Source organism: Triturus cristatus, chromosome 5_2 (assembly GCF_964204655.1).
Source record: "Triturus cristatus chromosome 5_2, aTriCri1.1, whole genome shotgun sequence".
NCBI classification, from domain to species: domain Eukaryota; kingdom Metazoa; phylum Chordata; class Amphibia; order Caudata; family Salamandridae; genus Triturus; species Triturus cristatus.
The window spans coordinates 1,017,246,478-1,017,260,551 of NC_140588.1; the positions used below are offsets into that span (position 1 = coordinate 1,017,246,478).

At 43.4% G+C, this 14,074-nt stretch overlaps 1 protein-coding gene across 1 annotated transcript in view; it reads right to left on the reverse strand.

Moving 5' to 3' along the window:
• Positions 1-3,904: 3,904 nt before the first annotated feature.
• Positions 3,905-14,074, reverse strand: part of LOC146829599 (hemicentin-1-like) — a 454,493-nt gene continuing 444,323 nt past the window's right edge. Inside the window, exons 11-12 of the mRNA XM_085608301.1 lie at positions 9,030-9,051; positions 3,905-6,348 (exon numbers count right to left, since the gene is read on the reverse strand). Of these exons, the coding sequence (XP_085464427.1) occupies positions 6,105-6,348; positions 9,030-9,051 (266 nt within the window). The 3' untranslated portion in view covers positions 3,905-6,104. The remainder of the gene's footprint in view (positions 6,349-9,029; positions 9,052-14,074) is intronic.

A 14,074-nucleotide genomic window follows, 5' to 3' on the forward strand; every position in this document is an offset into this window, starting at 1 on the left:
GCATCTATGTGTGGCTGTGAATGGCCTCATAGGTGTGGAGTAAGGCAAGGCAGTGCAAATTGCTGCGTTGCTTTAATCTGTGCTTGGGAGGCGTTCCATGGGCATTGTGGTGGGTGTTACCATGACACAGTCATGGATTTTGACACTACTCCAGATTTACAAGTTCATGTAAACCTGGGGAAGCTCAAGGCCCACATGCATCAAAGGAAAAACCGGTCGCAAACGGGCAGATTCTCAGAATCTGCCCCTTTGCGACCAGTATTTTTGCCTTTGGGATGCAACATCCCAAGTGCAAAAATCGCAAATTGCCATTGCATTTAAGTAATCGCAAAGTGCGATGCCTTTAATGCAATGTAAGATGCCCTTTAAAATAGCGATTTTGCTATTAGGGTCCACTATTTACCGAAAAATAATACCAGATGGTAAATAGCGAAAACTTTGAAAAATGCACTAAAGTGCACTTTTTTAAAGTTGCAGGTTACACACACACATGCCCTTGGAGCACGTTTGTGCGCAAAATGTGTGCACATATCAATTTCAGGGGAGCAACAGGGTGTCCTTTTGGCACCCTTGAAATTGCATGCGCAATTTGCGAGTACCTATTGGGTGCTCGCAAATTGCGCATGCAATTCCTATTCATACCTATGGACCTTTAGGCCCATAGGAATGAATGGGAAGCCATTCCTTAACTGCGAGTCGCAAGTTGCGAGTCGCAATTAAGGAATGTTTAGGAATAGCTATTTTTTAAGCGATTCCTACATGCATAGGCTTTTGTGATTCCTTAATTGCGATTCCTTAATAATCGCATTTAAGGAATTGCAAAGGCCAACATTGATGCATGTGGGGGCAACTCCTTACGCCTCCCGAGGTGAGGTCTAACAAGTAGAAATTTGTTTATTTATCTGCATTAATTCCTCTTTTTTTTAAGCCTCTTAGGATTTCTGTGCAAGAAGTTACGTCTTCCAGCACAAAAACAATTCTGCCTATAACACAGGCACCCTTGAACCATGGTGTGAGGGTGCCTGCGTTGGTGCTAGGCAGCCGTAGCGGCACCAGTGTAGTGAGAAAGGACAGGAGTGCACGTATTGCATAAATATGTTGCATTCCTGCCCTTTCGTTGTGGCATAGTAGACTTGCTGCGCTGCGCTGCCCTACGCCAAATTCCCGTCAATGAGGGCCTTGAACTCTAGTTGTGTCAGCCTGTGAAGTCAAAACAATGTCTTTTCTGGCTACTATTGCATGCAGTGATGTCTAAGGCTAGATTTATGTTTTAGTCTGGTGTATGGAACTCTTATCTAGCCTGTAGGATTATGAATAAACCCGATAAAATAATTCAAACAGAGAATCTCTGTAGGGAGGTTCTCAGGGTGTGAGTAGGAGGGCTGCAGAGGAAGGCTGTCGGTGAGGGTCTGAGGTTGGAGGCTGTGCAGGAAAGCTTTTAGTCTGCAAGACATGAGGAATCAGATTCAATTGAGGGCGGCTGCAGTACCAAGCCATGCAGGGTGTATTTTTTGTCTTAGACTGGTGCGAGAAGTCATGTAGGTGGGGTTTTAGTGTGGAGGCTGCAGCAAATAGCCTATACCCACCTTGGAATGAAAACAAGATGGGAAATATTTTGTTATATGAAGATGTGTTTGGATTGTCTTACCAAGCTTTTCACTGAGGAGACCGTGTGTTGTTTTTATACCTAAACACAAAAGGGGTTCAGCGAGTCACAGGACAAATGCTTGTTTCTGAGCTAAGTGAGGTTCTTGAAAATATTCAGGAGTCTCACAAAGGATGCTTTTTATCTTTCGATACAAAATCCTCACTCACATTATAATACATGCTTCATCACAGGATGATTAATCTCGTCCTAGAACAATCTTCTCTGGGACAGCCTCAACCAAACTTGAGAGCTGGGATGAGATCATATCACACACATACATATTTTTGAAATTGTCTTGAGCCTAACCCTGAATTAAATTTTATTCAGAACACCCAAAGCAATGCTCTGTAACTTGTGTGGCATCAACATTGAAGGATGTCTGTTGGGGCTTGGAATCTTGCAGAGGGCTCTTCTTCTCATACCACCAAGTTGCTGTATCTCTGAAGACACAGGCATTGTTAGCCTTATATATCACTCGTTCCAGGATGGTGGCCTTTCCTGTGATTTTTGCCAGAGGTTCACAATCCAAGATGCACCTGTGATGTAATTTCATATTTGCACCTTATACATGGAGGCACCGATGCCAGATGGGTGCATCACAACAGTTCCTTCTTGTTTGTAACGTTCATCGCCTACTTGCTACCATTTCTATCCCTGATCTTTGCTCTGCTTTGTAGCTGGATTTCTTCCTGGATTTCTCGTCCTGGAAGTTTTATTTTGGATTATTTCTCAATCCTGGTTCAGGGTAGTTTTATCACCTTGATTTCCATCACTTTTTTTCAATATTTCATCATCTTCAATCAAGAACAACTAAGTCTTCCAAATAGATTTGTTTGCCCTTTTTGCCATTTTTTCCAATGTGATACCAACTTAAGGTGAAACTTCTTACCTTTTATATATATATATCAAGCGAATGGTGGCACCGTCGGTCCTGGGAGGAGTCACCCTTTCCGTAGGCAATTAAGATGGAAGCTTGATAGACCTTCACATCATCCTGTCTTTGACATATACCAATAGAAATCTTAACGTAAATTCCGATGAAACGTTGCTTGCGTTTGTCAAGCGACGCCAACCTTATTAGCAAATTAACACTATTTACCTCTCATCCCTTTAACCATCTCCCTTAATGTGCCTGCATTTCTATATCAAAAGTATTTTAAACATGCACTTTGCCAAATTCCATGCAGATTTATGAAAATGCACAACAGTCATTAGCAAGTCAAAGGTTTTTGGCACCATTTTAACTTTGTCTCCCCTTATCAAATATCATTGAAAACTGAAACTCTCTGCACTGGGATTACCTTGGTAACAGCCTTCGAAATGCACTCAGATTCATGAAACAGAGCCACGTTACCAGCAAATGATTCTTTTTTTTTACTTCTCCTTCACTGTGCTCACCAGAGAGCTGCAAGAAACTCAAAATACTAGTAAGCAATGCATGCTAAATATGGGCCAGGTGCCATGCAGATCTGTGAAACTGTATCAAAGTGATTTGTAAATCAACATTTTTTTCAACCTCTCGCTTTAATCCTGGACTCTTTCCCCTGTTGCTGGATCTGCATGGAATGTGGGTTTCAGCACTGAGCTTAATTTGCTAACAGCCTGTCAAATTTTCTAAAGATTAATTAAACAGAACCAACATTCTTAGCACATGAAAATGTTTTACCCACCTTTAACTTTGCTGCCCCCTTGCTTGATCTGCATGAGACTTGTGAGACTGACAGAAGCATAAACATGATAAATTCTGTCCAAATTCCATTCCAATTTGACAAGCGAATGTCACCGTTATTAGCAAACAAGCCCTTCTTTGACTCCCATATTAACTGTGCTCCCATGTCTGCACGAATTTTAAAATACCAGATTTACACCAAACCAAGCAAAGGCGCTTCTTTGAGCAAAGTTCTACTTTCACATCAAGCTTCTTGTTGAGCATCGATCCCAATGGCTCGGGATGAAGCTTGCTATTCCAAACCTAAACTAGACACATTTTTGGGGAAAGAATGGTGCCAAAGTTATTACAAAAACAAAAAGCAGCTTTTCGGTGGAAATGCTGACCTAGTGCAGAGACACTATCAGATATACTGAGCTCACCAACATCTGCGATCAGAGAATGGGAATGTTTGCCAGACTCCTCATGCAACCGGTGTGATATTCTAATTTGTTCTGTCACTTTTCTGTAAACTGCTCTTACATCAATTGGAATAACACTCATCTGGAAAAAGTAAATAAATAAATAAAACACAAACAAAATAAACATGACCTGCTTGAATTCTTTTATAGAAATTGTTAGTCCTTCACAGGCGAGATGCTTTACTTTTCATGAGACATTGCCAGAAACATTTTGAACAATATCTGTTTTACAATCAAAACATTATGCCAACACTTTTTAGAATTCTGCAGTGCATTTAATGAAAGTGTAATTTCCATCAGGAAGTAGATATATTTATACTAAGTGCAACGTTTAATATTTAGAGCCGGGGCATCTATGAGGTTTCCAACAGTAGGGACTCAGCTAGTTGTACTTTCATAAACCTAAGACCCGATGACCCATCTGCCACATGGCCACGACATCAATGTCCTGCCTGTTTAGGATTGGCCATCCCATCTTGCAAGGCATGGTCGCAGGGAGGCCACTTCGCTAAGGTGGAGGAAAATAAAATGATAATAACTTTGTTATCATTTTATTTTTCTTCGCTATGGGGCTGGGTTAGGGTGGGGCGGAGCTGTTGTTAGAGCTTGGGAGGAGTGGTTCATGCACACTCTAAATGCGCATGACGGTTTGGTGGCTGACTTGGCCTGGCTAAACAGTCATGCGCACTTTGCATGTTCCCCACCAGGCTGTAATACACAGCTTAGTGGCGTACATGCACAGGCTCCCTGTCTCCGTCTGAGCGCCGAACCAGGGTGCTCAGACCAATCACAATGCTGCATTGCAGTGGTGTGAGTGGCTTAGGCGAGCCTGTGTGCTCCCGGGACACCTCAGCAACAATGGAAGAGAGACGTGGACAGCCGCAAAGAGGTGGTTTTTTTAATGTTTTGTTCCCACCACACCTGTTCCCTGCCAGCAATCGCTGCATGGTGGCCAAGCCTAAAACAATAAATAAACCTACCCGCAGGGAAAAAACTTCCTGCTTAGGAAGACCATTTATTGTTTTGTTTCACAGAAACAAGCACCACTTTTGAGGGTTGTTTCTAACAGACTAAAGCAGCCAGCTGCAATGACATGGTGGTGTACTGGGCCATGAAATGTTGTCAAAAGTGATGTAGTTGGCAAGAGCAAAACTGTGGATAGGCAAGATTAGTCGGCACTCTTCTGCCCAGCCAGGCTCCTGGACCTTGCACTAGGGTGGACATATCAGCATCACTAGAGCTTGTTCTTCGACCCTGTGGAGATAAAGCACCCCTCTCTACCAGATGCAATTCGAAGCATGCATGGATCAGATGTACTAAAATATTTATGGGTGGCCTCTTTTTTGTATGATAAGAATTGTTGAAAAGTACATCAGAGGGTCCATGGCTGTGTTCATACAGAGAAGGAAAGCTGAAGTAGTTCTTCCTAAGGAGATATTTGCATGTTCACAATCTTTTGCACAATTAGGCATTTCTATTGTCCATGACTCTCACATGAACACCCAGATTTTATGCCCCAAATATTACACCTTCTCTTCAGAAATTTACATTTAGTACGTTCTACAGTGAGACCATTGTTACCTAGAATGTCCATGACTTTCCTTAACCTGGCATCGTGAACATTTCTCTTTTCTCCAAATACAAAAATGTCATGCACACTTGTTGGCAGTCCCATTACAAGTGTGTACGAGTACTTGCAGCTTACAATGGCCAGGTATGTTCCTTAGTATCCCGCATTTTGCAGTTCCAAGGGTCTTCAACACTTATGGCTGCTTGCTTCTCCAGGTAGTTTATCTCTGAGGTTTCCTGCTTCAAGGCGCTAGCACCCCAGCACATGTTCAAAACAGTGCCTTGTTAGACACTGTATCCGGCTGGACTGTGGCTTGCGGAATCATCAATGGTTCTAACCAAATGTATGTACTAAATAAATGATTTGGCCTGTCAGGACACAGACTTTATGGCTTGTGTCGTGCAAGAATGTAAAGCCTGAGTTTAGGGTTTTCATTGATCCACTGTTTGCCATTGTCACTGGCCAGGACTCTGCCCAGTCTGGCCATAGGCAACGAGGATTTTTCTCATCCCTCTGCTTCAGCTAAGCATGGCTGGAACACTGTGATTAGACTTCTCTGAGTGATGGATGCAGACGAGATGCAGTATTAAATCCTGTCAATCAAAAAGTTTGATGCAAAGAACCTATGAAAAACCTTTGAGTGAACTGCATCAGCTCTTTCAAAAGGCAAAACGTCTTTGTAGCTGGTCCCAAAAGGAGATTTGTACATTGGTGGATACAAGTGGGCTTTTCATCGACCTTCTTTGTCTGCGGTCTTTACCTTTCACTCAGCAGCTTCTCGTATTCATTTTCCCAGTTAGCGTGGGCACCCTGCCAGTCCTTTCTGGGCTGCTGGTCATCGGTGGTCACCACCGGTTGGTAATCGTTCTGCTTCCGGAGTGTGGGTACGTCACTGATTGGGCAGCTGCTGTTCCCAAAGTCATTGATCGGGTTGATATTCACCTGGCAGACGTTCACTATTGGGGCATTTTGATTGGCGCGGGCATCGAGCTCGCTCATGCTGGAATGAAATGGAGAGAGAGTCTCAGTAGGGTATTTCAAGTCTAGCACATTTAAAAAACACGGTTTTGCAAACAAAACTGCTCTCACAACATTCTGACCAAGGACACAATTGCAAACCACTACTAGAAAGAGTCTCCAAGGATATATGAAATAAGAAGTACACTTTATTTATGTGGATGCTTGATATGAACCAAAGTGAAATTGGTTATATCAACTTCACGTGTTTCTCAGAATCAGAGTTCAAGAAAAGAGGCTGCAGAAACATTAGGAAAGGATAGGTCATGCCGGAGTGAACAACTCTCATAAATCGCCTAGTCGCAAATGGTTTCCTCTGGTACCAGTTGGCGTTATAATTTTTGGACTCTGGAGTATATATGTTCCTCAGAGAATAATGAAGGTCTATCGTCCATACAATGTGCTGGTTTGCAGGAGGTGTTATCTTTAGGACAGCCAGTGCACCCAAGAGGAAGCTCAAACAATGTCTCCTTTCGATGGAAGAAAGGATGAGGTAAGCATCTGTGTCAGAGCCAAGTCCAGGGTGAGTGACTGTGCCTGCAGTGTGCTTCTGTAGGGGAGGGGCTGTTGTATGCAAAGAAAACGTGCTCTGGAAGAGTCTGAAGGCAGAATGTAGACTGCCTCTGAACCTTGACCCTGTCTCTCTGATATAGGGTGCCAGAGAGAAAGAAGAGCTCACACAGGGAGGACCAGAGGCCGAGGGTCCCTTCTGGAGAGCGGCCAAGACCAGAAGGTTTGGATGACACATCACTGTGTCACAGGTGAAAGAGGGTGGGCCTGATAGCACCATACCATCCATCAGTAGATATCTGCTGTCATGCCACAGTGATGGGCCTGGTGAAAGAGCACTTCCCTGCCTGTGACTCTCACCATTGTTCAGAGGGATTTTAGATGTGAAAGCGGGTAATGAAGATGAGACCAGAGACACTACCTGCTGAGATTGTGTTTTACCCTACACAGGATGGTGGAACACCAGCCTGGTTGGGACATGTCAATACTGATGCCCTCTCTGGATTCTTTCCTCCAGGCAATGAAAACTCTGGTGATCTTCTGCTGAGGGAGTTAGACGAAAAAAACTAATATTTTTGGATATTTCCAGTTGTTTGTTTTAAAAAAAATGCTTGACCTTTAGATTTCTGCACTGGTTTGCTGAATGGTCTAGTTGCATTTTCTTTACTTAATACAATGTTATGATTTCCTTTCTAAATTACACATATTGACGGTCTTGCAGTACAGCTGTAAACACCCCTGCTTTTCTGGAAGGAGTGAAGTTACAAGGAATGGTAGCTTCCAGCACTGATGGCTGCAGACATGGTGTAGGAAATATGCCATGTTGACCCAACCGTAAAGTGCCTTTTAATTTTTAAGTGTTGATTGGCACATGAGAACCAAATGTGGACACACATTTAACTTGTGGTCTCATTTAGAGACTAGCATGTGGGCCCCTGGGTTTGTGGGGTTGGCAAAAGGTCTGCCTTCACCCCTCACCCCACAATATGTCTTGTTTAGTAATTTGTGCCACTTTGCTAAAAATGAATCTGCCGGTATGGCAGATGTAGTTTCGTCAAAAGTAAATACTGAGCATGTCGCTATGTGGTCGTGACCCACTTAAGATTCTCGTGAACCTGAACTCAGGTTCACGTTGACCGTGGTCCACCATTTTTCTAAAACATGCGTGACCTGACTCCCCAATGCATTAAAAGTGGATGGGACACTGACCTTGTTTGCTGTGGCGGCCTATAATTAGAGCATATGGGCCACACATTCACACTCACTCCCACCCATGCATTAACAAGCACTCACACACCCTTTTACATCACGCACTCACATATACACACACATTCATACATACATGCATGCACCAAATAGTAAATAAATACATAACATTCTGAAGTGTCTTGTCTCTGGCAGGAACCTCTGAGGTTCCTGGAGGGTTGGGACTGCTGCCTCCTCTCATTGTCTGACCCGAGGTCAATCAATGAGAGGAGGCGACAGCCCCTACCTTGTCACAGAGTGAATTGGGCCCAGTCAGAGTTGCTGAACCGTCCCATTCTGAAACAAGACTGCCATTCATAGACAGTCGGTCCTGGGCACTTCAGGACTTGAAACCTGACTTGCCCAGGTCTGAGGCCATCAGTAAAGCTCCCCTTCAGCCCATGGGTGAGGGCCTCGAGTTGCTTTGCAGGCTGAAGAGGTCACGTCCACAGGAGCTGTGACATCCTCAGCTCAGGCAGCCAAGCCTCTGTCTGAGCATTTAGCGCATGTTTAGCACCGGACGGCCTGACCTGAATATAAAGAGTGTATGTCAGGCTGAACTTTTCTCAGCCTTACGGACACTCTTTATGGCGGGAAAAAGGTGGTATGGCGTGGCCCTTCACGCTTAAAGACCGGACACTTCTACTTGTTTGACTGCCGGAATATTCGACTGGGCCTCGACCAGCACGCAGTCAGGCGCGGTATGTCGATTATGAAAAAAGCAAGGTGGGGTATTCGTATTTCTCTTGCGGTTTTACTGGACTGTAATTCCTCCAAGCAAATAATGAGTGTAAAAGTGTATTTTTAATCAAATGTCCCATGGTACTGTTGGTAACTCATAACGTAATATATATTCAATAAGAAATTAGCCTTCGTAGCCATACGTGAAACCATCTGTGTATCACTTACGTTGTAACTTCATAGATGCAATCTGCAAAGAAGCAAAGAGTAAAATTGTTAAGAAGTAAACTGCAAACTAAAGTGAACAGTAAACAGAGTCTGAACTTTACAGCATTTACAGAATCCTTCAACTAGCAGTAGGTGCTCAAAGGTCTTCTGAGGTGTTGCTCTAAGCTTGTGTACTGTTAACGCCGGCCATGCTTTGACCTTCAAACTCACTGCGGTCCCTTCCACACTCCAAGCCCTTTTAAAATATGATACCACTCTTGTCCAATTGAGAGGTACAGAAACTGCAACAGTCACAATTTATTGATAAGGCAAACATCCTGAACTTGGTTAAGTTGTTGATACTTACTCTGGTAATATTTATGGTTCACTAGTGGAATTCAGGAGTAAGCCACGAGTACTACAAGAGTAAATCACACCCATTCATAGTCAATATTTGGGATTTAGGCCCACTGTTTTTCAGCACAGAACCCTTAGTCTTTACTCACATTTTTCTGCCGATTTGATGTGGACTATTGGCTAAAATGCACACCTTGGAACCTGGAAAACTGGATTCTAAATTATTGTTTGACTGTACAAATTATTTTAGCTTCTTCCACAAACTTTTATAAAGTTGTAAACAGAAGATAAGTAATAACCAGATGTATAATCTACGTTCTGCTACTGTTCTAACAGCATGGTATGCATCCTGGTTATCCTGAGATCCTGGTTTCACACACCCTACTGTTCTCTGCATGACTCCCGACTGTTTTGTGCAAAACTTCCTACTGTTCCGTTTACTGTTCTGCGAATCACAACCTACTGTTCGGTGTTTAACTCCATGCTGTTCTGTGTAGATTACCCTACTGTTCGATGTATGACACCATACTGTATGGCATATCACACCCTATTGTTTTATATAGGACACCCCACTGTTCTGTGCATGACTCCCTACTGTTCTGTGCTTGATGCACTACTGTTCAGTGTATGACGCTCTTCTGTTCTGCGTATCACACCCTTCTGTTCTGTTTTCGACACCATGCTATTCTGTGTATGAGACACAACTGTTCTACGTATGACACCATTCTGTATTTCATATCACAACCTACTGCCCTGTGTATGCCACTCTACAGTTCTGTGTATGACACTTTACTGTTCTTTGTATGGCGCCCTACAGTTTTATGTATGACATTCTACTGTTCTGTGTGTGACCCCCTAATGTTCTATGTATGACAGCGTACTGTTCTGTGTATAACACACTACTATTCTATATATGACACCCTACTGTTCTGTTTAAGACACCCTAATGTTCTCTGCTTGGCACACTACTGTTCTTTGTATGACACCCTACGGGTTTTATGCATGACACCCTACTGTTCTGTGTCCGACGCCCTAATGTTCTATGTTTGACAGCCTACTGTTCTGTGAACCATATCTACTTGGAGCTAAGTCTGCATTATGTGGAATTATTAAAATAGCTTTATTTAGAACAGAGAATGCATGCCGCCTGATTTTTAAATTGCTATTACTTGGTAATATGTTACATAACTATTCATGCAACCAGTGGACGCTGCTCTCCCCAGGCTGAGCATTACTTCATTCTAAAATGATCTGTCCTGGCCATTCCTGCTTGAAGTGCTTAAAGACAGCAGGTGACCATGACGACCATCATGTCTACTCATCGAGTATTCTTCTCAGGGATGGTGCTTACCTTCATCCCTGTCCTTCATCCATAATCCACTTTAACCAACTGCTGAACGTTGGATCAGACCTAAACACAAACACTTCTTGGAGGACGTATACTTCTTGCTGAATCTCGGTTAATAGGTGGCACCTACATACTTAATGATTACTCCCTTATCTGGTTTAATAGAGCAAGCTGTAGAGAATGACGTAAGCATCATCTGACAAGGTCACATTATTGATTAAGCAAGGTGTTGCGTGGTTCCCAATTATAGAATTTCATATAATTTGTAGAGTTTACTGCTCTCCTTTGTGAAACCTGAGTATTGGCTGGACTGAAACTACGTCTTTGTCTCGTGGTATCGGACCTAACCCTCTCTGCAGAGCCATTGCCAAAATTATTGCCTTAACCTTCCTGTTTTCTGAACCATTTTTGTTGGCTTTTAGGTCTCTGTGTACATTGCCACTGATAACCAGTGCTAAAATGCATGTGCTCTCTCCTTCAAACATGGTGAATTTGGCTTACACCTAGTTGGCACCTTTAATTTAATTGCAAGTCCATAGCATAGAGGTACTACAGGTAGCCAGGGCCTGTAAATTAAATGCTGCCAGTGGGCCTGCAGCACTGATTGCGACACCCAATAAAGTAGTGCTTTAAAACATGTCTGAGGTCTGTCTCTGCAGCCTGTAGTGCAGTTTTAAAACTGCCAATTTAACCCAGCAAAATAAACCTTTTGCCAGGGCTAAACCTTCCATTTTTAATACAATATAAGTCACCCCTAGGTTAGGCCCTAAATAGCCCATAGGGCTGGGTGCAGTGTATCTAAAATGTTGGGCATGTACGTTTAAATTTTACATACCCCGGTAGTGAAAAACTCTTAAATTCATTTTCACTACTGCAAGGCTGATCTCCTAAAGGATAACAGTGGGTTACCTTATTACACTTAAAAAGTGATTACTTTTCATTAGGATTAGGTTGGAATGTCAAGTTTTTGGTCTATTAGTATTGTAATTTAAAACCCTATGTAATGGCAAAGTCCGATTTTAAGTCAAAATGTCTGAAAATGGCACTTTTAGAAAGTTGGCATTTTCTTCTCTTAACCATTTAGTGCCTGCAGCCTGCTCTTGGGTCACATGCAGGGGCGTAGCTTGGTCAGTAATATGGGGGGGGTGAAATTCAGATTTTCCAAACAGCACGCAATTTCAAATACATTATACGAGGAAGAGGGCAGGAGGCGGCCTTAAGAAGCAGTAGGAAGGGAGAGTAGTGCGGATTGTGTGGGGCACTTATAACTCAATATTTTGAAAAATAACGATTTTAAGACTATAAAAAAACAGAGATAAGAGTGTGTGCATTTTTGTCTGCATGTGTAAGTAAAAATCCCAAAGGAAATCCAACAAACATCTCACCTGCACCCAAATATTTACAACAGAAAATATTTATTAGGGGAGTGTAACACCTCAAAAAGCCCACCCTGAAGCTACACCTGTGGTCACATGACTAGGTGTGAATGGCTGTTGGCCTTTGTGTATTCCTCCAGCCACACAATACAGAGACTGGATGGTGGCAGGATTGGCCATTTATACAGGATGAGGGGTAGAGCTGTCACCTACCACACTTGCACATCTAAGGGGCTGCCTCAGGACACTGACAAAGGGCTTAATACTTGGTAATTGTGCCTCCAGCCAACCTGGGACCAGGGCAAGGTGACAGGGAATTCCGAACACTTCTGCGGAGGGAAAATGTCAGAAGCTTCTCCCACTTCAAAGGGAGCCACCAGATATAAAAATAGAACCCTCAGACTAACTCTCTGTTCACCTCTGGACCTGTGGAAGGACTCTCAAGAGACTGTTCTGCTGTCTGTGGCCTGATTTGTATTTCAGAGGACTACCCTTCAACACCAAGAGGATTGCACTTCCCTGAAAGCCTGCCTTGATCCCTCAGAGGACTGACCTGCTGCTTGAGACCTGCTTTTCTGCTTGCACCTAAGACTACTAGAGTGACCCCAAGGGCTGGTTGGCTGGCCTCTGGATCAGAGCCTCAAAAGCAGAAAAGGCTCCAGCAATTTTGAACCTGCAGCTGGACCCAGTCCGAGATAGTCCTGACACCCCAAGTGGTGCCCCTCCAGTCCTGGACTCTTGGAAGTGGTGTTAAAGGTGATGTCTCAATCTAACTGAAGGTTCCACCAAATCTGACATGAAGCCCCGCAAAGCAATGTCACGCAGACTGCACATGAAGGACATAAGATACAATATTCAGCAGGCCAAAGTCAGTCATGTGCCTGGTCTGCACTCCATTGTGTTTGGCCTAAATTTGTGACTTTGTCCTAGTCCAGCATGACCACATACTTTCAGTTGACACTTAGTGCATTTGGTGCTACTTTTATCTAATTCTTTAAAATTGCATATCTCCATTTCCTCTGACTGGATTTTTGTTGTTTTCATGTCAAATGATGTATTACACTTTACTCTATTTTTCGAAATTAGTGTGGGATTTTCCTTGTATTGTGTTTTTATTACTTTTTGTGTGCTACATAAATACTTTACACATTGCCTCTAAGTTAAGCCTAATTGCTTTTGTGCCAAGCTACCACAGGGCAGTTGGAGAGCGCCATATCTAAAGAGATATGGCACTCTCCTCCGCACTCCCTAGCACAGGCACAGTATTTTGCTGCCATGCACCATACACACACCTTTGCGCCATAGTGCAAGGGTGTGTGTGAAAGTCTAACATATGGTTGTAGTAGAAGGGTTCCCTTCCAGTGCAAAAATAGTATGATTAGACAACTTCTAAAGCTTTTCCTACATTGTATTTGTGCGGCACAGTGCAGCACACATGCAAAGTTGGAAAAGAAAGGAGAAATGAAAACATTTCTCCTTTTAATGCCTGGGTTCTGACGCAAAACCCTGTCTCCCATTTTTGGTAAATAGAGATTTGTGTTGAAAAGGGTGGGTGATTGTATGAGAACGGCCATGTAATGCTCCCTTGATGCTAAGTAACGCAAAGCGGTACAAAAGGGGGTGGTGGTGATGGACGGAGCATCAGAACCAATCAAACACTCACACCCAGTCAACAGATCTGGGTTTGATCCATCACCGTTCTTTAGCCCACTCTGCCACCCCAGTTCAGACATGGCCATATGCAAATCAGTCTGACCCTGTGCCTCATGGGAACAGTCCAGCCTGAACTGCCAAGCCATGCCTTCCCTGGACCGGAAACATGCTTCCTAGGACCGGTTTCTGGCATTTCAGCCGTCTTCAGCCAGGCTTGCATGAATCCAGTGGCAAAGTGAGCAAGGGACTTACGTCTGAGCATACCCTGCCAACTTGTGGCGAACAAAGCGGTACAAAAGGGGGTGGTGATGGACGGAGCATCAGAACCAATC